Source organism: Balaenoptera acutorostrata, chromosome 3, assembly GCF_949987535.1.
Source record: "Balaenoptera acutorostrata chromosome 3, mBalAcu1.1, whole genome shotgun sequence".
Lineage (NCBI taxonomy): Eukaryota > Metazoa > Chordata > Mammalia > Artiodactyla > Balaenopteridae > Balaenoptera > Balaenoptera acutorostrata.
Window position 1 is genome coordinate 146,299,688 of NC_080066.1, and position 25,389 is coordinate 146,325,076.

Consider the following 25,389-nt stretch of genomic DNA (forward strand, 5'->3'; position numbering starts at 1 on the left):
AGGAAGTCTAAGACAAATGTGGATGTTTGCATACGTACATAAGTACAGAGTATTATATGTACCATGACAGTTGTGGCCAGACTTGGTTAAGATATTGGTCATTTAGCACATATGTGCTTCTCTGTTTTTACATTTTTTCTCTTTTCCCTCAGTGTCCTGATGTGGCCTAAACAGGGTGGGAAAAGGATTTGTTCATATTGAGCCAGTGTTGTTTTCTTTCCCAACATGTAAGCTCCATGAAATCCAGGACAAGGTATGTCTTGGTAACCCTATGTCTATAGCACTTAGTAGGAGTACCTCTTCTAGATTAGACAACTCTGCTATCTTTTCCTATACCATCCTCCTTTTCCATGGAACCTAGAAACTTCCAGCTGTGCAACTGTCCAGAAAAATCTTACAGGGTCCCTTCAAAGTGAGTACAAAAACCTTAGCCATAGGAGCAGACCAGAAAATATGGCACTGATAACAAAATTATATTGGTAACTGAGGTACATCAGAAAAAAATGCATGATATAAAGCTTTGCACCTAGGATGATTCATTTTATGTTTCTGAAGAATGTGGGGCAGGACGGGGGAACAGAATTCCAAATGAATTTAGGAAGCTTCTAACTTTAAAAGTTGGGGAGCTGCTCCCACTGGCTTAGATGATCTTACATATTAACATCTTTTTTTTTCCCAAAAAAATTTTTTTTTATTTTTTTTTAATGCTATTCTTGTCTGCTTACATTCTTTTTATTTATGTATGTATGTATGTATGTATGGCTTTGTTGGGTCTTCGTTTCTGTGCGAGGGCTTTCTCTAGTTGTGGCAAGCGGGGGCCACTCTTCATCGCGGTGCACGGGCCTCTCACTATCGCGGCCTCTCGTTGCCGAGCACAGGCTCCAGACGCGCAGGCTCAGTAATTGTGGCTCACGGGCCGAGTTGCTCCGCGGCATGTGGGATCTTCCCAGACCAGGGCTCGAACCCGCGTCCCCTGCATTGGCAGGCAGATTCTCAACCACTGCACCACCAGGGAAGCCCAAAAAAAATAATTTTTATTGTCACTCTCATCCACTTCACACACATTTAATTCTCCCAAGCCATCTTTCACAAAAGGTAAAATGTTTTTCCAGAGTAACATATATACATTCTGGCACCGGAAAATTTAAGTACAAAATGACTCATTATATTGTTAGGAGCAGGATGGTGATGATTTTAAAGAATCTGTCCAGTTCATGAATATAAACCAATTAACATATCAAGTTCAATGCTTAAAACTGCATCTCTGAGAGGTGTTGTCATGTGCAGTAGCAAAGGGAACAGAGTGAGGGACTCGGTTCTCAGTGGGTACATCTCTTCATGCTCCAAAAAGTACTAGATGGTCACAGCAGGTATTAAAAGAAAAAAAAAAACTACTATAATAAAACATGTCATGCATTTCTATCAGGCCAAAAGAAGTAGAGTAACAGTAAAAACTGGGTAGATTTGGGGGATTTAATCATTCAGTAGATATTAACATCCAAACATTACACATTAACTTCTTAAATATACCAAGCAGTAATTATGATTCAAATACACAAAATCCACTCGGGGAAATTTTTTTAAATAAAGTTCAGCATTGATTAAATTTATATCATTCCTAAAACTGAGTTTTAACTATTGAGCTGTTTATATTTCTATGTAAGTTTTGAAACAGCTTGGTAATGTAGCTACCAAACTGCTGACTTGGACTTTCTAGCCTTTCAAGGCCTGAAAGGCTGGGAAATTCCCTTAATTAAGAAAAGAATTCCCCCTTCTGGAAAATTGCCATCACAGAAGCCTGCCCCACTCAAATCATGCTGGGCTTGCTTGGTTCTGTCATAAATTGATGTTTTGGATTTAAATTGCCTGCTCCTGCTGCTGCCAATTTGTGAAGCTGCCTCTTCGCAGTGAAGCATGAAACAGAAGGGGAACAGGTGCAGAGATAGCAAATTGGATTCTTATAAAACTGACACATTTAGCAGGAATTATCAAGATAGACTTAACAAAGCCCAGTGCCTTACATCCTCCAATTTGTGAACCAAACATATCCTAGCTTCCTAGTGCTTAATTTATAAAACTAGAAATTTCATATTATCAGACAGAATTTAGATCTGAATTTAAATGGTTCTTGTCCTCTTTATAAACTGCCAACTTCCCTTATGGAATAAAGTTTTAATTTTTAAGTCAACATAATTGATTTATTTTCTGATCATTTATCAACAGATGTCTCTCATTTTCTATTGGTTAACCAAAAATATTTTTTTTACCATAACAAACGTGTTTATTGACAAGAGATTCTTCCCATTCTTAATGACAGACTTTTTAGTGGCTACTACATTTGCCTCTTTTAATCCTTAAGAGCTGCTATTACAGTTGATGTTACTGTTTCTTCCAAGAATTACTTCTAGGTATTACTGTAATTTTCGAAATGTTTTTCTCACATGACCTGACTCCCATAAAGAGTAATATGTCCAGAAAGCCTTTTCTAATTATCCCAAACCAATTCTGATCATTCTATTCCACTCAACATTTATAACATTTCTTTTTATATGTATTTTCACTTTAATTAATGTATTTTAAGTTCAATCAGTGTTAATTTATTTGCTCATTTTATTCAGTTTTCTAAATTTTGTCACATGTTTTCTGCACTGGTTTGTACATTTAAAGGCAGTGACCATGCTTTGTTCTGTTTTATATGACTCCATAGTACCTGAAAACCCAGTGGGACTGAAGGAGGACTAAATGATGACTATATGTAGTATATGGTTTGATCCTATACGTGAAGTAGACACCCAGAAAATATTTATAGTTCAGGAATTTATCCTTGACCTCTGAAGAAATTAGTATATGATTAGTTTATCCTTAACTATTTTTTTTGTTATCTTGGTATGATCAACTGCCATTATTGTTTTAATCTCCAAATCCTAGAATTTTTTTCCCACTCTCCTGCTGTCATCTTCATTCATCCTAAAATGATACAGCTCACAGTTGGTGTAACAGATGAAACAGGAAACTAATTAGCAGCTGTTGTCCATCTGTGTGTTTATATTGAATATTTTAAAATAAAACTGCATTTGCATTCTGAATACTCTGTCTGAAGTCCATAAAATCTAATCTTGGGTAAAGGATCTGTCTTTGTTTTGACTTCTATAGTAGACTATGTGATAAAGCAAAAAAAAATTTATCCCAGAATCAGGATTACAGTAACTTAAGGCAGATACAATTTTTTTCCAGTTTTATTGAGATATAATTGGCATCCAGCACTATATAAGTTTAAGGTGTACAGTATAATCATTTGACTTATAGTAGTTCTATATTTAGTTTTTTAAGGGCCCTCCATACTGTTCTCCATAGCATTGTACCAATTTACATTCCCATCAACAGTGTAGGAGGGTTCCCTTTTCTCCACACCCTCTCCAGCATTTATTGTTTATAGATTTTTTGATGATGGCTTTCTGACCAGTGTGAGGTGATACCTCATTGTAGTTTTGATTTGCATTTCTCTAATATTTAGTGATGTTGAGCATCTTTTCATGTGCCTCTTGGCCATCTGTATGTCTTCTTTGGAGAAATGTCTATTTAGGTCTTCTGCCCTGGGCATATATCCAGAGAAAATCATAATTTGAAAAGATACATGCACCACAGTGTTCATTGCAGCACTATTTACAATAGCCAAGACATGGAAGCAACCTAAATGCCCATCGACAGAGGAGCGGATAAAGAAGATGTGGTACATATATACAATGGAATATTACTCAGCCATAAAGAAGAACAAAATAATGCCATTTGCAGCAACATGGATGGACCTAGAGATTGTCATACTGAGTGAAATAAGTCAGACAGAGAAAGAAAAATATCATATATGATATCACTTATATATGGAATGTAAAAAAATGATACACATGAACTTCTTTACAAAACAGAAATAGAGTCACAGATACAGAAAACAAATTTATGGTTGCAAGGTGGGAAACATGGGGGAGGAATAAATTGGGAGATTGGGATTGACATATACACACTACTATATATAAAGTAGATAACTAATACGGACCTACTGTATAGCACAGGGAACTCTACTCAATATTCTCTAATGACCTCTATGGGAAAAGAATCTAAAAAGAGTGGATATATGTATGTGTATAGCTGATTCACTTTACTGTACACCTGAAACTAACACAACATTGTAAATCAACTATACTCCAATAAAAATTTTTTAAAAATCATCTGACTGCATCATGAAATGATTACCACAATAAATTTAGTGAACATCCATCATCTCGTATAGATATAAAAGAAAAGAAAAAACCATTTTTTCCTTGTGATGAGAACTCTTAGGATTTACTCTCTTAACAACTTTCATGTATAACATACAGCAGTGTTAGTTATATTAATCACGTTGTACATTACATCCCTAGTATTTATTTATCTTGTAACTGGAAGTTGGTACCTTTCCACCACCTTCATCCAATTCCCCCTCCTCTCACCACCGGCCTCTGGTAATCACAAGTCCCTCTCTTTTTCTATGGGTTTGTTTGTTTGTTTGTTAAGTGTAATTGACCTACAACACTATGTTAGTTCCTGGTATACAACATAGTGACTCAATATTTCTATACATTACAAAATGATCACCATAATAAGATTAGTTACCATCTGTTACCATACAAAGATATATTATTATTGACTGTATTCCCACACTGTACATTTTATCCCTTTGACTCATTTATTTTATAAGTTTTTACCTCTTAATTGCCCTCACCTATTACAGTCATCCCCCCATCCCCTCCCCTCTAGCAACCACCTGTTTGTTCTCTGTATCTATGACTCTGTTTCTGTTTTGATATGTATGTTCATTTGTCTTGTTTTTTAGATTCCACATGTAAGTGAATCATAGAGTATTTGTCTTTCTCTGTCTGACTTATTTCACTTAGCATAATACCCTCTAGGTCTATCCATGTTGTCACAAATGGCAAGATTCCATTCATTTTTATGGCTGAGTAGTATTCCATATACAGTATATACACACCATCTCTTCTTTATCCATTCATGTATCAATGGACACTTAATTGCTTACGTATCTTCACTATTGTGAATAATGCTACAGTGAACGTAGCGGCACATATATCTTTTCAAATTAGTGGTTTTGTTTTCTTTGGAAAACTACCCAGAAGTGGAATTGCTGGATCATATGGTAGTTCTATTTTTAATTTTTTAAGAACCTCCATAGTGGCCACACCAATTTACATCCCACCAACACTGCACAAGGGTCCCCTTTTCTCCATATCCTTGCCAACACTTGTTATTTGTTGTCTTTTTTATAATAGCCATTCTGACAGGTATGAGTTGATATCTCATTATGGTTTTGATTTGCAATTCTGTGATGATTAGTTATGCTGAGCATCTTGTCATGTGCCTGCTAGCCATCTAAATATCTTATTTGGGAAAATATCTATTCAGGTCTTCTGCCTGTCTTTTTTTTCAATTAATTTTATTGGAGTATAATTGCTTTATAATGTTGTGTTCATTTCTACTGTACAGTAAAATGAATCAGTTATACATATACATATATCCCCTCTTTTTTTGGATTTCCTTCCCATTTAGGTCACCACAATGCATTGAGTTCCCTGTGCTATACAGTATATTCTTGTTAAGTTACCTATTTTATATATGGTATCAATACTGTATATATGTGAATCCCAGTCTCCCAATTCTGCCCAATTTTAAATCAGGTTGTTTGTTTTTTTGATATTGAGTTGTATGAGCTATTTATATATGCTATATATTAACCCCTTATTGGTCATATCATTTGCGAATATTTTCTCCCATTCAATAGTCTGCCTTTTCATTCTGTTGATAGTTTCCTTCTCTGTGCAAAAGCTTTTTAATTAACAAATGTAGTCCCATTTGTTAATTTTTCCTTTTGTTTCCTTTACCTGGGGAAACATATCCAAAAAAAATATTGCTACAACCAATGTAAAACAGCATACCGCCCATGTTTTCTTCTAGGAGTTTTATGGTTTCTGGTCTTACACTTAGGTCTTTAATCCATCTTTAGTTTATTTTTGTGTATGGCCTAAGAAATTAGGCAAGTTTGAGTCTTCTGAAAGTAACTGCCTAAGTTTTCCCAACAACATTCATTGAAGAGACTGTCTTTTCTCCATTGTATATTCTTGCCTCCTTCATTGTAGGTTAATTGACCATAAGTCTGGGTTTATTTCTGGGCTCTCTATCCTGTTTCATTGATCTATGGGTCTGTTTTTGTGCCAGTGCCATACTGTTTTGATTGTTGTAGCTTTGTAGTGTAATTTGAAATCAGGGAGTTTGATACCTCCAACTTTGTTCTTCTTCTCAAGATTGTTTTGGCTATTCACAGTCTTTTGTGTTTCCATACAAATTTTTAAATTATTCTAGTTCTGTGAAAAAATGCCATTGGTATTTTGATAGGGATTACATGAAATCTGTAGATTGCCTTGGGTAGTATGGTAATTTTAACAATATTAATTCTTCCAATTCATGGACACAGTCAGTGTATCTTTCTACTTGTGTCATCTTTAATTTCTTTCATCGGTGTATTATAGTTTTCCAAGTACAGGTCTTTTACCTCCTTAGGTAGGTTTATTCCTAGGTATTTTTTTCTTTTTGACACAATTGTAAATAGATTATTTTCCTGATTTCTCTTTCTGATAGTTTGTTGTTAGTGTATAGAAACACAACAGATATATGTATATTAATTTTGTATCCTGCAGCTTTACTGAATTCATTTATTAGTTCTAACAATTTTTTTGCTGGTGTCTTTAGGATTTTCTATATATAGTATCATGTCATCTGCAAACAGTGACAGTTTTACTTTTTCCTTTCCAATTTGGATCCCTTTTATTTCTTTCTCTTGTCTGATTGCTGCGGCTAGGACTTTCAATGCTATGTTGAATAAAAGTGGGCATCCTTGTCCTGTTCCTGATCTTAGAGGAAATGCTTTCAGCTTTTCACCATTGAGTATGATGTTGGCTGTAGTTTGTCATATATGGTCTTTATTATGTTGAGGTATGTAGCCTCTGTAACCACTTTATTGAGAGTTTTTATTATACATGGATGTTGAATTTTGTCAAAGCTTTTTCTACATCTATTGAGATGATCATATGATTTTTATTCTTCAGTTTGTTAATGTGGTGTATCACATTAATTGATTTGTGGATATTGGACCATCATTGCCTCCCTGGAATAAATCCTACTTGATCATGATATATGACCCTTTTAACATATTGTTGAATTCTCTTTGCTAATATTTCATTGAGGATTTCTGCATTTATGTTCATCAGTGATTTTGGCCTATAGTTTTCTTTTGTGTGTGATATCTTTGTTTTGATATCAGATGATGCTGACCTCGTATATGAGTTCAGAAGTATTCCTTCCATCTCAGTTTTTTGGAATAATGTGAGAAGTATAGGCATTAACCATTCTTTAAAAGTTTGGTAAAATTCACCTGTGAAGCCATCTGTTAATGGACTTTTGTTTGTTGGGAGTTTTTTAAATTACTGAATCAATTTCGTTACTGGTAATTGGTCTGTTCATATTTTCTAATTCTTCCTGAGTCAGTCTTAGGAGATTGTACGTTTGTAGGAATTTATCCATTTCTCCAAGGTTGTCCATTTTATTGGCGTATAATTGTTTGTAATAATCATTTATGAACTATTGTATTTCTATGGTGTCAGTTGTAACTTCTTTTTCATTTATGATTTTATTTATTTGTGTCCTCTCTCTTTTTTTCCTGATGAGTCTGGCTAAAGGTTTACCAATTTTGTTTATCTTTTCAAGGAACCAGCTGTTAGTTTCATTGATCTTTTCTATTGCTTTTTTAGTCTCTATTTCATTTATTTCTCCTCTGATCTTTATATTTCTTTCCTTCTATTAACAATGGGTTTTGTTTGTTCTTTTTCTAGTTTCCCTTTAGGTGTAGGTTAGGTTGTTTATTTTAGATTTTTCTTGTTTCCTGAGATAGGCTTATATCACTATAAACTACCCTCTTCAAAATGCTTTTACTCTGTCCCATAGTTTTTGGTTGTTGTGCTTCCATTTTCATTTGTGTTTAGGTACTTTTTTACTTCCTCTTTGGTTTCTTCGGTGATTCATTGGTTGTTTAGTAGCATATCATTTAGCCTCCACGTTTGGGGTTATTTTTGCAGTTTTTTTCCTTATAGTTAATTGCTAATCTCATAATGTTGTGGTCAGAAAAGATGTTTGATACGATTTCAATTGTTCTCAAATTTAATGAGACTTGTTTTGTGACCTAGTATGTGTTCTATCCTAGAGAATGTTCCACATGCATTTGAAAAGTATGTGTATTCTGCTGCTTTGGATGAAATGGTCTGTATGTATCAGCTAAGTTCAGCAGGTCTAATGTGTCATTTAAGGCCAATATTTCCTTATTAATTTTCTGTCTGGGTGATCTGTCCGTTGATGTGAGTGGGGTGTTGAAGTCCCCTACTGTTATTGTGTTACTATCAATTTCTTTCTTTATGTTTGTTAATATTTGTTTTATGTATTTAGGTTCTCCTATGTTGGGTGCATATATATTTTACATTGTTATATCTTCTTGTTGATCTCTTTATCATTATGTAATGTCCTTCTTTGTCTCTTGTAACATTCTCCGTTTTAAAGTCCATTTTGTCTTGTATTAGTATTGCTACTCCAACTTTCTTTTCTTTTCTATTTGCAAGGAGTATCTTTTTTCCATCCCCTCTCTTTTGGTCTATGTGTGTCTTTAGATCTGAAGTCAGTCTCTTGCAGGCAGCATACATACGGGTCTTGTTTTTTTTAATTTATTCAACCACTATCTTTTGATTGGGGCATTTAATCCATTTACATTTAAAGTTATTATTGATAGGTATGTACTGATTGCCATTTTGTTACTTGTTTTTGCAGGTCTTTTTTGTTCCTCTCTTCCTCTTTTGCTCTCTTCCCTTGTGATTTGATAACTATCTTTATTGTTATGTTTGGATTCCTTTCTCTTTTTGTATATGTATCTTTTATAGATCTTTGGTTTGTGCTTACCATGAGGTTTACATACACATATACATGATTATTTTAAGTTGATGCTTTCTTAAGTTCAAATACATTCTAACAACCCTGCATTTTTACTTTCCCCTACATGTTTAATATTTTTGACATCATATTTTATATCTTTTTGTTTGTATACCCTTAACTACTTACTGTGAATATAGATGATTTTACTACTTTTTTCATTTAAGCTTCCTACTAGCTTTATGAGTGGTTGGTTTACTACGTTTACTGTATATTTGCCTTCACCAATGAGATTTTCTGCTAGTCTTCAGGTCACTCTCATCGATAGTTTCTCTGTAAGTAGTTGTGATTTTGGTGTGCCCATGGGAGGAGGTGAGCTCAGGGTCTTCCTACTCTGCCATCTTGGCCCTATTCCAGATAGAAATTTTGAAAAGCAGAGTCTGAATTGAAAGTGGACCCCCAATACCCACTGAAATCTGAGAAGATATAATAGTCAAAAGATATCATACCCTCTAGACATATTCCTCCTTCACAGAAACTGATTAGTATGTAAAGTCTTGAGAAAGCCACATTCATTTTCTGATAGATTTATTTTGAGATATACTTCTCCTTTCTCTTTTATCTACCTTTCTATTAACTTTAAGCTTTTTTGACATCTAATTAAGTTACAACTCTAGGAAGAGTTATTATTATTATTGGTGACCATCTTCCAAGATGAAGGTGAATGTCATAGCTTGGGGGAGGAAAAATGCTTCTATTTCTTTCACTCAAGTCAAATAGTCAAATGTTCCTGAAGTCCAAAAAGTGAGAGGGAGACAAGTGTGATCTACAAGCTGAGTATTATATTGCAATGCCTGCATCAGTTTCTCCATCTCTGGTTCAGTCTATACATGAAGAGAAAATAGTCATTGTGTTAATTATATAAATTTTGGTATTTCCATAGAATACAGTATCTTAGAATTGAAAGGAATTTCTCACGTTAGCTTCTCCAGTATTTTACTCAGTGGAGGTGTTAGAGAAAATTTCTAACAGCTGGCCATCAGGTTTTTGTTTGATGCTTTTAGTGAGAAAGATATTATTTGCCTCATGAGGAGAACATTTATTGTTGGATGGCTGTTATGGCAAGGATGTTTTTCTATTACACTGAGCCAAAGTCTTTATCCCTGTTTCTCTTATCCATTAGTTCTAATTCTGCCTGGAGCAACACCAAATAAATTGACTCCCTCTTCTACATGACAGCCTCTCAAAGAAAGTGCTATTTATGATTACGTAAATGTTAGTAGTATCTTCTCTTCCACCCACAGATAATATTATTTGCCCATAATATCATTATAGTTGTAAATATTGTACATTATTCATTCCCAAAGCTACTGTGGAGAGATTAATTTGAGGCCAGTGTTCATTCATTTCTTGAGTGCCTACAATGTGCAGGGATTTGGTAGGTCAATCAAGAAGCCTAGATAAAATGAGAACATGACTTGTGAGACAGTCATATATTATTGTATCAGCTTTATAAATTTGCCTTTTATCACAATTAGTTTCTTCTCTTTATCCTTTTTAGTTCTTTTGACTTTAAATTCCACTTTGACATTAAATGCCATTCCTGCTTTTTTGAATATTTACATTAGCCTGGTGTCTTCTGGGCATACCTTTTATTTTTATTCTTTCATCTCTTTTAAGTGTATCCCTTAAAAATAACATCCAAATGGGAATTGAGCTTTAAAAAACTCAATCTTGCATTTGCCTTAGGTTACTGTAACCCTGATCCTAGCTTGACGTTCATTTTGCTTTACCATAAAGTTTGCTATATATTATTCTCTTGATATTTTTTTCCTTCCATCTTACTTTATTTTTACTATTAATAGAACTTTGTTATTTCTTCTTTGTCCTTTTCCCTATTGTTGGTTTGATCCAGGTGCTATTTGTTCCCTTTCACTCATTATTTTAGAAGGTGTGCTGTACTCTACCATCCCCCTCATGCTTTCTTTCTAATTTCTGATACTAATAATCAAATATTCATTTCTCCACTATTATATTTTTAAAAGGTGCTCACTATATCCCTCCTACAAGGCCTTCCCGTTTCCTCCATGCACATCCTACACCAATGAGACTTTGAGAACACTTTTACTTCTCCCATCTCCTCCCACTCCTTCAACTTTTAGGCATTGCTGAGATAATGCTTTTAAATCTAGACTATTACTAAGTTTTCTTTTGCAGTATGTCTCTACAACTTCTGGGAAATCCATGTTTAGTACATATATTATAATCCCCCAGTTGATTGTTATTCATTTAGATTTAGTAATATAGTTTATAAATGTGTGTGTATTTTACTAGTGTTTTCTCTACTCTTCATCTTCCCCTATCTTGAGATCTCTGATCTGGTTAATTTTTTTCATTTAGAGTAATTTTTCCAGAACATTACTTGTTGATTTATTATCTAAATTTTTACATTTTCATAAATATTATTCTTCTGTCCTGACAGGTGAGTGGTGTCTGACTGGATATAGGATTTGGGGGTTGCAAGCCTTTTTTCTCAGAGTACGTTGATGTTAATCTACTGTTTTATAGTTTTTAGTATTGTAGGTAAGAAGTCCAAAACCAGTATTCTTTTATTCTTTGTTAGTAAATTTAATCTTTCTGTCTGACAGCTTGTAAGATATTCTCTTTATCCTTGAAATTATAAAATTTAACCAGGACATTTTTAGGTTTATAATTTTTTGTCAGTCTTACCTGGAACTTAGTAAATCTTTTCAATCTCTAAGCCCAAGTCATTCCAAATAAATGAAATTTTCCTCTATTTTCCCCCTCTATCAGTTCCTTTTTTCCCATATGGGATTCCTATTAATAATATGTCAGTGTCTTGCTGTGTCCTCCAAATTTCTTATCACCTCCTGCATGACTTGTGACATTTTATATTTTTGTACATCTCTTTGAGACATTTCTACCACTTGGTTTTCCATGCCACTAATTGAGTTTCAACAGGGACTATATTCACCTTCATCTACTAAATTTTAAACTTTGAAAATTATGTTTTTTGTTCCAGAACATCCTTTTAAGGTTGTAAATGAATCTCCATTAGTGCTTTAATTGTATGTTGTTTTTGTTGTTGTTAAAATTATCTATTTCCCCCAACATGTTGATTTCACTAAGAGCCATCCTAACTATCGTTCTTACTCTTCCACCCTCCAGTTGCTGGCAGCTTAAATTGCTGGTATTTTCCTTTACCTACTGAGAGTTGTATTCATCCTCAGCCCTCAAGAAGCTGCTAGGGTGCCATAGACCTGATGGGAATGTAGTTGTAGTGGAAAAGAGGATCAAAGTGGTAAAAGGCATGGAAGTCACAACTCCTGAATTGGCAAAGCAGCAATAGCAAGCTGCCAGTCTTATATTGAAGCCTCTGTGCTTCCTGGACATTTAGTTATGAAGGTTTGGGCTTTCCCAGCTGTTAGGGATAGGGCAGTCTTAGTATTTTTTAAGTAGACTTCTGGGTCAACTTAAAAATAATACCTTTGTGCTTAAACTGCATCCCAATCAGCTTCTAGTGCTTTAAATCAGTGAATGTTAGACATGGAAAGGACCTAGTCCAAATGTTCTCATTTTGCAAATAAGGATAATGAGACCCCAAGAAATGATGTTCACGTTTCAAATTCATCCCAGCGGTAGAGACAAAACTGGATTCTAGGCCCTGACACACTCAGGCTTCAGTTGACAGTTCTGTTTACTGTCACCGAGTACTTAAATTTCTAGCATTTAGCACTAAATCAATGCTCTTATAGAATGTTTTCATATAATATTGGTACTCTCAGAAAACCATGGGTAGGTACTTATTTCAAGTGAAAATGGATAGAAAGTGTTAGTAAATCAAGATTAATGCTAGTATTAGATTTATCTTTAAAGAAATGGTTAATCACCTTTCAAATCTAATTAAAACTGCAGTTTTTAATGAAGAAAGAATTAAATTATATCACAATATCCCTTTAAGATCTGCTGCTCTTTGAGAAAAGGGAAGCTACTGGTATATACCTAGAAAACTTACTAATCTGCTTAATTGAACATCCCTTCCAGTGGCAATGGTGAGAAGATATTTCAAATGTAAAAAGTACAAGTTATGGTTTTTGATCATCACTATTTGGCATACACAAATAATATTTATATACTAAGATAAAAATGATAAATAGCTTTTTTCTGATGATGTATATAACAAAGTGTCTTTCACAGTGTGAATAGTAGAGTGAACATAGGTGACCTTGAACCTGTCACTACCTCTGTGAATTTCATTGACCTCTCTTGCCCTGCCTACATCATGGAGTTGTAAAATTAACACATAAGTGTGACAGTGTACTGTTCTTTTAAAACAAGAGAATTATTGTCATTAATTTTATTTCTTAAATATCAACTGATCTTACATATAGGAAGTAATGTCATATATAAGACATATAAGGTCATATTATGTTTTCATTTTACTCTCCTATCTTTGCGAAAATTAATATGCTATGCTCTCTATTTAACAAAACTGAGAAAATCATGAATTATTTTTATCCTACTATAATATCCATGATTATAATCCTTGCTACCTATTTTTTATCATTATTCAGAGTAATCTCTTAGTCTTAGAAAGCAAACTCAGTTTTTAGTTCTTAAAAGTAAAAACGTTGGGGGGACGGAATATGAAATAAATATGGGAAAATATTAGCATTTGTCAAATCTGAGAGATGGATACATGGGTGTTATACTGTTATCTTATGTGAGAAATATTTCATCATTTAAAATATGAATCACAAAAAAAGAGAGCAAATTTATGACTTGTAAGCAAGCCCTAAGTTATGTTTAATCAAAATCTTATTTAGTTTTCATCTGAATATAGGATTCAGAACTATGTTTGTTTCATTCCGCAGAACTAACATGTTCACAGATACACTTTTCTTGTCATCCCAGACAGATCTCCTCCTGCTGCCTTAGCATCCTCTGTTTTATGCTTTTGCATAACGGTCCATTCTCATGAGAGTTTTCCTTGTATGACATATCATATGCCTGAAAAAACTAGACAGTCACTCTGCTTAGGCACTCGACAAGGAAACAGAGGTTCTAGTCCTAGCTCTGCCACTTACTGCTCCGCCTAGCCTTTAATATGCTACTTTGCCTCTCTGAATATCACTTTGCTTTTCTGTAAAAATAGGCATAATCATACTGTTCAATCTACCTCAGAGATTTATTGTGAAATAATAAATGGAGGTATATCATGCAGTGTAAGTGAAGTTACAAATCCTCTGACAATTGCCATACATTGGTCCCTGTCCCTGTAAGCTATGATCTCTTACTAGATCCCACACACCAGAAGTATGCAGCTGAAAGTAGAGTTAAAGAGATGGGCAGAGGGAGATAGAGAAGGGCAAGCCCTGAAGAGTGCTCCCAGCTCTGCTACTGAGCACAATGACCCCCAAAGACCTTTCCAATTTTAAGATTTAGTGATTTTGTGAATCCACCAGCCACAGAGAAGAAAGCAGCATTGAGTGTATTCTTTGAAACATAATAAATTACAGTAAGGACTTGCTTGGTATAAAATTCCTTTTAGTTTATTTCTGCAAGTTAGAAAATATCATGTGGAGAGTTGATGACTCTGCAGTTTTACAAAATAGGAAAAAAGTCTTTCCCAGATAATATGAAAACAAGGAATAAGCGGGGGGGGGGGGGGGGGGGAATCACTGAAAAGTATGTTTATTTGCAGCCATCAGCTAGCCTGTCTCAGGAACTTTACCCACCTACAAAGATGTCGATGTGTATGTCACTGCTGCTTTGTTTCCAATGACTTTGCCATAATCCTGTAGAGTTGACAAGCTATAAATTAAATATTGTAAGATTGGTAGAATTAGCTAATGTCTCTTATACTAACACAAAAGTATATGTTGTGTTGATAATAGTCATTGTCCCTTCACCTGAATCACATTCCACACCACCCTGTGTTTGTGATGTTTTGCCCACTTACTCCATAGGCCAACCATTTGGCTCAGCTTAATGATCCAGCAAGGCAAGGGGACCAGAGTGCTGGGCATGCAGTGATCAGGAATCCATCACTTACATATCTTATAGTATTTCAGTACAAAAGAATAATTTGTTATTTTTTCCCTAAAGCTAAACAAAAAAGATTGATGAAAACTCTGTTCAAAATACATAGTTCAAAAATACACCCATTTTTTAATATAATTCTTCCAAGATGTTTGCCCAACCAAATTAGCTTCAAAATTCATGTCAGGGATTTTTTTTTAAGTTTTTTTTTTTTTTTTAATGTTTTACACATAGATCCTACCTTCACTGAATACTTGGGTATCTTTTTGGCTGCATAAGCAATTAACTGGATGATTTCAAAGGATCTCTGTGTTGTAGATTGAACCTCATGTGAGCCATTTTTCAAACTTTTACTATTGTCTCCTTGGGAGCTTGCTCACCAAAGCCAGACAACCTCTGGTACACTCATGGACAGGCCAGTGCTTGAGGAGCAGGAGAATTTTATCTAGAGTCAGTAAGAGAACCTAATAGTAAATGGAACTATTCAGGCTGGAACCAGGCCTAGCTTATTTATTGAGCCCTTTGGGCTTTTCACATACAGTCCTGTGAATGTATTTGAGGTCCAATCTATGATTTTCTTCTGTGTTAGTCATAGATATTCTCCTAAATAAAAACAGTCAAATATGCTAAAGTTGAACTCTGCCAGGTTGTTATGTTTGTATGATAACTTTTGTCAGTACCACAGTAATAACAACAACAACCAACCTTTCTTGAAAACTCAGTTTGTACCAGGTACTATCCCGCAAACATATATATTATGTTACTTAATCCACATAACAACCCTATACTATCCCTACTTTATAGATGGAAAACTAAGGCAAAGAAAGGTTAAGCAACTTGTCCAAGGTTCTACATCTAGCAGGTAGTAGCACCAGGATTTAAACTCAGGCAGTCTGACTCCAGAGTTCACACCCTTAATCTCTGTAATGTGCCACCTCCCAACTTTGTCTCCTGGAGAGCCTCTCGGGTAGATCTCAAGTACCTCTCCTTACCTCTGTCACCCCTGGATAAAATTTGTGCTAGTTACAAATCTTCTCCTCCTCCTCCTTTTCCTCTTCTTCCTCCTCCTCCTTCATCTCCTCTCCCTCCTCCTCATCCTCCCATGAAATAGTGCATCAAGGGAAAAGGATATGAACAAACTTCACTACCACGAGAGGTTTGGGAGAACATACGCTATCGTATTGAGACATCATTTGATTTCAAGTTAACAAAAACCTGCTGAGTCTAGTTTAAGCAAAGGGAGGGATTTATGGGAAGATTTATGGGAAGAGTTGTCTCCTAGAGCACAGGACCAAGAATAGGCCTCAAGAAGGACTAAAAGCAAGAACTAGAGCATCAGAAGCCAGGATTGTTCCCTTTTTAAATGTACATGTTAGATGTCTATGGGGGAGAAAAGGGAATACCTCCCTTCTCCACAGAATAAAAAGTTCTTAGAAAACAAGGGTTTAGGCTGAACAAATATTCCTCAAAAGGCACCTTTTCTGTACTCCCATCATTTGAAGGTAAATGCAAGTGCAGTGCACACTGCCCAGTAGCTTTGTATGCATTTAAGATTGTGACTAAACAGTCCCTTTCAGCTATTCCCTGATTTCCTGTTCCTCCAGAAACCCTGATGCTTGGCATTTTGTTTTTTTCTCACTTGATCAATCTCAAGTTAGGCCTTTGCAACCCTTCTAACATCCATAGGATAAGACTGTTGATTTCATGCCATCCTTCCTCCCAGGCCTTCCATCTGTACAATCAGAGGGCCTGGTGCACTTGTCTTTTCAGTTGACTGTCAGGAATCTCACTAATTTCAATCCTAACATTCACCCTGTCCCTTTATCCTCTCAAAATATCTCATACTGTCTCTGCCTTCCTTGTTCTTTTTTTCTCTACCCTTTTCCCAATAAACACCTACTGGCTCTTTACATTTTTAGGGACCCCCCCACCCTTTTCCCATTAGATGAAGTTCAAATTCTTGACCTTGAGGGCCCTCCAAAATCATGCCCTACACTACCTATCCCAGCCGTTTCAAGTCAGGTCCCTCACTCAAGCAGTTCATTTTCCCCATTCATCTAGAACACCACAGGCTTCATCATAGTCAGATCCTCTTGCTTACAAGGCCCTTTCCCATTCCTTCCCACCTGTAAAAATTCAGCCCATTTCTTAAGGCCTAACTAAATTAAGTCATATTCCCTCTAAAGAGTCCTAAGTCTCCAACACCTAGGGTGATCAACTGTCCTGGTGTACCTGAAATTTCCTAGGAAATGTAACTTTCAGCACTACCTCTGGGCTATTCCTAGGCAAACTGGGATGGTTAGGCAGCCTATCCACACCGCACTGTCTCCCCTCATTATACTGCCTTGTTTAGTAAAAAGCCTGGGAAAGTACCAGTAACTACTCTTTCCACACTTACAAGTTTCTTTCTCCGCAATGAGTTATGCTTTTATTGTGCAGAGACCTTTTTGATTCCCACTTCATACAGACTTCTGTGCTGTACTTATGTTAATGCCTACTTATTGAATAGGTGGTCTAGTTTTTAGTTGGCACTATATTTAAAATCTTTTCCTTGTGTGTTAATTTATTTGTCTTTATTTTTTTTCCAGCCCAGATGACTTACTCAATGCCTTGAATGAGGGTATCAGTCGTGCTGATGTCATCATCACATCAGGGGGTGTGTCCATGGGGGAAAAGGTATGAAAAAATGAGGTTCATGAAGTATGCAGTTGATTAACAGTGGTGTGGTAGTCATCTGGTATCCATAACCAGACTCCCACAAAGCTGAAAATCCACAGGGCTTCAGAAATTTCTGGGCATTCTAAAAGGTATGCAGTGCAGATAAGTCAGAGAGCTTACCATCTCAAATTAAATCCAGGAGTGAAGGTGTTAAAATGTAGGTAGGTATTCTCTTCATAGCAGACAGATTGCTGGGTCAGTCTTCCCTCAAAGTCTCCTAGAGGTCTTGAGCCCTGGGTAGAGCAGATTGCTGCAGTCCTCTCCCAAGATCACAAAGGCTAGGGGCTGAGGTCTGCATTGTAGCAAAGCTATAAGAAATAATTTGCAACATGTCTGCTTTCATTACCATCAAACTGCCTGAAGTGCTCTGAGCATCACGAGGGCAAACCCTGAAGTTAAGAATACTTAAATTTTAAATTTCTTATTTCCAGGGAGTGTTTCATATAAAACTTAACTTGGTTGCTAATGAACTTAATTATGGGACAGTACCTATTTGGCAGACCCGAAGTTTGCTTTTCCAGTACTTCTGAAGAGGCAACAAGCTTATAGCTTACATAGGCTTGGCAATTGTGGCTCAATTATGGTAAGAACAGAACACTTCTCATCCTTAACCTTCTTTATTAGTGCTAACAAAGATGTCATTTATCCCAGGGATTTGCTCACAGGTCAACAGCCAATATAGTAAAGCATATTGGTTTTCTCTTTTTTACTCTCTGTGTGGTAAGATACTTACACTAAACCTTTAATTTACTAGGAAGGAGATTTTTAGGAACTGGGCAACCCAGAGTATTCCATAGGAGCTAATAATTGTCCTTCCTAGCTCCTTGAGGGGGAAATCATATGAAAGAAGAACCAGGAAGAAAGAGAGAAAGCATCAATGCAGCAAACTCCTGCCAGCCTGCAAATTCTAGTCCCTAAAAGAATTCCAGTGTACTTCAGTAGCAGAAAGAAAGAAAAGTGTAAGAGAGAGAACATCTGCTTCAGCCCAAGGGCAGAGCCTGAAAACCAGTCACTGAAAAGACAGGGAAGTAAGTCAAGGAAAGATCCAGAAACATTATGTAGCACACATGAATTTTAAGTACAGAAACTCAGGTACACAAGAAATTTATTTATGTGATTCAAATTAAATTCTACTGTGAGTACCTATGCTACAGAATTGGCAGGAAATTTTATTTAAGCCACTATAGGGTTAATTGCCTCCAAAAATTATGCCAAAGAACTGGGAGGGGCTTAAGAGGCAACAGAGCATCAAGGAGACACATCTGGTCACCAGTCTTCGCTGGATACATCTAGAGTGTCCTTGTCATGCCATTAGATCTCAGGTCTTTGTTCTTTTGGGCCATGCTAATAGCACTGGGATTATGGGGAGGCTGGGAGTCTTAGGGCAGAGGGAAGGGGCCCCTGCTGCTTGTGGGACCCACAGACCTCTATCCTCTTCTCAGCCAAGGAGAAATGACTCTTTCATAGTTGCTTCCCTCAAAATCTCTCCCCACCCCCACCTCCTCCTGTTTCACATAGCCTTTGCAAAGAGTTTTCATTTTTATAAAACACCAAAAGTTTCAGGTAAACAGTATCTGCTTTTTGCCCTAAAAACTAAAGAATTGTGTGCATTACTATAAATTTTCCACCACCTACAGAATTGTAAAATAGCTCAAAGACAATGAAAGGTATAGATAATCAAAAAGGATACGCTAGACTGGACATCCAATAATTGTTTCTTCCTATTTCAAAGTCTCTTAATTTTTCCTAACAGTGTCTCCCCCACCCCATATGATCAAAATAATCACAAAGATCATTACTGATCACAGAAAAGGACTGGTCTCATAGGTGTTCCCTGATTATTTAGCAACAAAAGTATTAATTAAGCATATAGGTCTCCTTGAGTTTGTTTTACACATCTAGAGCCATATAGCAATAGAATATTAAAACTAATCAACAATATTCCAAACAAATAAATTATTCGTTAAAATATTTTTTATTTCCCTTAACATTTCATTTAGTCTCATGTTTTTCTTGTTCTGCTAGATCTTGGGTTATCAGTCTGCTTTCTTGAAACCATCTGTTTTCATTCTAAAGAGTCCTGGGATTCCTGACTCAGTCCACTGGTACTGTACAAAAGTTATCTAAGCTATATCACCTCAGCAGCCTGTACCCTAGAGACTATTCTTTGAAGCATCAGTAGTTCAAAATACCTATGATTGTCCTTTTCCCTAGTGCTCTGAGTCTGTCTTTTTTGCAGACACAAACTATTTACTGTAGCTTATATAGCAGAGCCTTCAGGCCAGCATCAAAGTAAAACAGAGGCTTTCCTTAGCTAGTAGATATTTAATAGCTGTGCTTAATTTATTACTGTAACCAATAATATCAGAAGATAAGTAAGATTCTCTCTTGGTATACAGTAGGTAACTATTTCATAAAAGTTTTGGTCAGTGTTTCCCCTGAGGATGAAAACATATTATGAACAGCAAGGGCACTGTCAAATCTCCAGACACCTCCCATAAAGCAGACAATTTCTGAAATATTATATTAATGACATTTTACCTGCATAAACCTAACCTAGAGCACAGTGAGCCTTTCTTCTCAGATGTAACAGTAACTCCCTTCCTATGAAACTCCTGTAATGGTAACATATCAAACAAACCTAACTATTTCTAACTTCTCTTTTTATAAGATGAAAGAACAAATCTTCGTGACTTTCTAGGGGCCCTCTAGGAAATTTCAAACATAGTCTTAGGCTAGGCGTAGAAGATATTCTGAAAAAAAAATTTTTTTTTCCTAAATTTAGATCTGATCTTTAGAAGGCAAAAACAAAAGAGTTGTCAAAAAAAAAAAATTGGGCACCTGATTAAGATAGGATCATAGCTACCTAAGAAACAGTACTTGGTTACCTAATTTTTCAAAGCAACAATAAAATATTGGAAAACAAGCATAGAAGGTAACATGATCATAAATAATATTGGCTCATTCATAAATTAGGAACGTTTGTTCTATACTTTTTTATTTCCTTAAATAATCAAAGACAAAATAAACAAAAAGGCATATTACACAAAAAGAATAACCTTACATATCATAGGGAAAGCATTAATCAGTAAAGCAAAGAAGTAAGCTCATCAAAACTGAGTGAACTTACTAAAATTTTTTTTAACGTCTTTATTGAAGTATAATTGCTTTACAATGGTGTGTTAGTTTCTGCTTTATAACAAAGTGAATCAGTTATACATATACATATGTTCCCATATCTCTTCCCTCTTGCATCTCCCTCCCTCCCACCCTCCCTATCCCACCCCTCTAGGTGGTCACAAAGCACCGAGCTGATCTCCCTGTGCTATGCGGCTGCTTCCCACTAGCTATCTATTTTACATTTGGTAGTGTATATATGTCCATGACACTCTCTCACCCTGTCACATCTCACCCCTCCCCCTCCCCATATCCTCAAGTCCATTCTTTAGTAGGTCTGTGTCTTTATTCCCATCTTGCCACTAGGTTCTTCATGACCTTTTTTTTTTTTTTTAACTTAAAATTTTAATATATTTCTCAGCTTCATTTCAAACACAGGTAGTATAAACCAAGGCAAATCAAAGTCATTTTCAGAGTTTTGTCCTTCATTATGCTTTTTTTATATTTTGGAACAAACTGACACTTTACTTTAGAACTAAGAGTGGTCTCCAGACCAAAGAGGGTCCTGGAGATTCTTTAAGTGGGTATGCAAGGTTAAATCTATCCTCATAATAAAACTAAGACTTTATTTGACTTTTTTATTCTCCTTCTCTCATGACTGTATAGTGAGTTTTTCCAGTGGCTGTATGATCTATGATATCTCATCAGACTGAATACAGAAGCAAATAAGAGAATCTACCTGACTTCTATTAAGCTGAACATTAAAGATTTTTTAAATTATAAAACAATGTATAAACAATAAGTTACTTATGTTAACATGAAATAGCTTCATCACTGCTGTTTACAAATGAACCAACAAATAAATATTCTTAACTTCTTAGTTTTAATTTCTAATACAGTAAATATCAATAGACATAACCCACATAACAAAAGCTCTAGGGATCCTTAATGGATTTTAATTTAAGAGCGTGTAAAGGGTCCTGAGACCAAGTATTTTGAGTATTGGACTTTTTTTTTAATATTTTTTTTCCTGAAAAATGAAAGAACATGCATAGTTTTACTTGTCTGTCATTATTACTTCTAACATAATTGCAACCACCCATATTTATTATAATGTTTAAGAAAATCACTAATTTCTATTTCACAGCAAAAATTAGGGGGCATCGATCATTGACAAATCATACATAAGCATTTTAGCAGACTAGCGAAGTTCATAAACACACAGAATACAACTTTGTACAGCCACACACATCCCCTTTGTACCTTCTTAATGTAGCAAAAATGAAAACATACTCATTAACACGACCCAAAGATATATCCTCTCTATGGCATATTAAAATAAGAAGCAGGGACTTCCCTGGTGGAGCAGTGGATAAGACTCCATGCTCCCAATGTAGGGGGCTCGGGTTCGATCCCTGGTCAGGGAACTAGATCCCACATGCATGCTGCTACTAAGAGTGCACATGCCACAGCTAAGGAGCCCATGAGCGACAACTAAGGAGCCCATGTGCCGCAACTAAGGAGCCTGCCCGCCGCAACTAAGACCTGGTGCAACCAAATAAAAAAATAAATAAAAATAATTTTTTTTTAAATAAGAAGCAAAGTATAATGTATTAACTAAAGTCATGCTTAGTAAGCAGTGATCGTTGTACTTAGAAATCAAGGTATCTCATGATTATTCATTAATTAACCAATTTAATAGCTGTTCAAGATTTTAAATTACTTAAAAATCTTGAAAATTATTTTCAAGCTGACATTCTACAAACATAATTACTATTGAAATTAAAAGTTTGTCAGAATAATGATTCTATTTCATTGAACCAAATTTTAGATTTTTCACAATCTTAAGTATTATATAAGAATAGCGTTAGACTCTTTGATGAAGTAACCTATATAATTTTAGGAAAAAACAAACCCAAGCGAAATAAAATGTATTTGCCTACTTAACACTGATAAATAAGAGAAAGAATATGGCTGGGCTTGCTTATTAACCAAAATAATTAAGCTAGTCTCATTTGCCAGAGATTTACCTTAAGTATGTGAACTTGATTCTTAAAATTATAAGAAGAATATTTTTTTAGTGCAGCATATTTAAAATAGTATAAGATAAATTTTCTATTATCTGGGAACTTTAGGAATATTCTATTTATGTAAGTACTTATCTCTAAATCAGTCAGAATAGAGTACCTTTAATTTAAGAGACATTAGAAGTGTTTTGGTGTGTTCGGTTTTCTCCCCGTTGGCAAAGCAAACTTTTTTGTGGGCCTAAGATCAGGGCTCTTCTCTTCATGCCCCACTAAACCAGAGAGTTGGGGATGAGAGGCTCTTGTGTTCCCCTGCAACACCTCCATCACATTGAAATTCAGATGGAGAGACCCAGGGTAGGGGACACCCTGAATCTGCAGCATACTCCGAGGAAGGCCCAATCTGCATGGTGGTCTCACAGGCATATAATTTATGAATACACTCCAGAAATAGGAAAACATTTCACACTCACAAAACAAGATAAATGCCTTCCTGGATCACAGACACATAGACACACAACCACATAAAGAATATACAGCTTCAGGGACTTCCCTGGTGGTCCAGTGGTTAAGAATCCGCCTTCCAACGCAGGGGACGTGGGTTTGATCCCTAGTCGGGGAACTAAGATCCCATATGCCGCAGGGCAGCTAAGCCTGTGCGCCGCAACTAGAGAGCCCGTGTGCCACAACAAGAGAGCCCGCATGCTGCAACTACTGAGCCCACACGCTCTAGAGCCCGCATGCCACAACTAGAGAGAAGCCCACGCACCGCAATGAAGAGCCCACTCGCCGCAACGAAAATCCTGAGAGCCACAACTAAGACCTGACACAGCCAAATAAATAATTTTTTTTTTCAAAATACAGCTTCAGCTCTACAACTTCAACCACAGATTAAGAGTAAACACAGAAACAAACAAACAAAAAATTAGTCTACAAATAGATATTTTCCTTCCTAGAGGTCACAAAATTCTTAATTGGTTTAGGCTCAAAATGACAGTAAGACAAATAAACAAGAAAGACTAACAAACCAGATTCTCTTCTCTTACCTAACAGAGAATAGATTTCAATCACCCATTTATAGGAATCACCAAATGGTCAGACCATAAAACCGAATTCTCAATCATTGATGCTACAAAGGGGAATACCTTATTGGCCATGCATAGAACCAAAATTAATAGAGGAGGCAAAAATAGAGAAACCAAAAGTTAGCAGATTTCAGGTTTTATTACTACTTGGCATACACTCCAGAAACCAAAGAAAGATGTATGCAGGTTTAAGCCACCCATAAAATGCACTTTTCTGGCAATTGAGTTTACTTGGTTTTGCCAGGTAAATCAATACGGCATCTCAGTGGAGCCTTCAGAATTGTTAAGGTATAGTTTTGTAAAGATAAAATCATGAATCTCATATTTTTTTATTTTATAAAATGTGTCAGTGATTTTATTTAACTCATTAATGAGGGAACCAGTAAGATGTTGCAACTGGTTCTAAGAATTCAAAGAACAGAGACACCTATAGGTAATCAGAAATGCTGAAATCAATCTGCTAACGGATGCAAAACTGTTCTATATCCACAGGAGAATAATCAATTACACCGCCACCAACAGAATTAATTTGCATTTCTTTGGATACTAATCATGTTCACCGTCAGTTTTCTACAGCTTAATTTTTATAAAATAGCACAAAGACAGTGAAAGGCACAAATAACCCAGAAGGTTGTTTGGACATCCAATCATCTTTTTTGCCCATTTCAAAGTCTTTCATAATTTATCTGACATTGTTTGTTCTTACTTGAGTTGAGGGAAAGACCTGTCTCCTTCATCCATTCATGTTTCTTCTTCCTATCTGGATCTAGCTTTCAGAACATCAGACAGAGATCCTTCCTGCTTCTGTAGGTAGACAAAAATTTAAGAACAGTGATGATTCTCAGCTTTTATTGCTATGTCTGGTACAAGCTTTCCATCACAAGAAACATGAAGCATTTCTTCATGTTCAGAAAGAATGAAAAGGGGCATTTTTACAACAGAAATGATTTTTTTTCAAGAAAAATAAAATACTTTCATTCATTTAACAAGTATATAGTGAGCATATCTGTATCATTACCCATAAGGCCCTGCATGTATGGCCTCTGCCTGTCTCTCCAACCTCCCCTTATGCCTCTTTCCTATTCATTCACTACCTTCCATTGTCTTTTCAGTTCTAGACACACTCTTTACTGCTCTTGAAGGTTTTGTATATACTTTTCTCTGCCTGGAATTCTCATCCCTCCACACTTCTCGTGGCTGAGTCCTTCTCATCCTCACCACCTCTTTTAAAATGGCCTTTCCTTATTCTCCACCTCACGCCGTTATTCTCTATCCCAGCACCTGCTTTTTTCCTTCATAGCATGTACCACACTTTATAGTTATTTTATTTGTTGTTTTACTTATTTTAGACTGTCTCCTCCTCCAGT

At 35.8% G+C, this 25,389-nt stretch overlaps 1 protein-coding gene across 7 annotated transcripts in view; it reads left to right on the forward strand.

Annotated features, from left to right (window-relative positions):
• GPHN (gephyrin) overlaps positions 1 to 25,389 on the forward strand; it is a 634,333-nt gene that overhangs the window by 587,099 nt on the left and 21,845 nt on the right. For all 7 annotated transcript variants that reach the window (XM_007184311.3, XM_057543176.1, XM_007184307.3 and 4 more), the window contains one exon: positions 17,667 to 17,754. In XM_007184311.3, the coding sequence (XP_007184373.1) occupies positions 17,667 to 17,754 (88 nt within the window). The remainder of the gene's footprint in view (positions 1 to 17,666; positions 17,755 to 25,389) is intronic.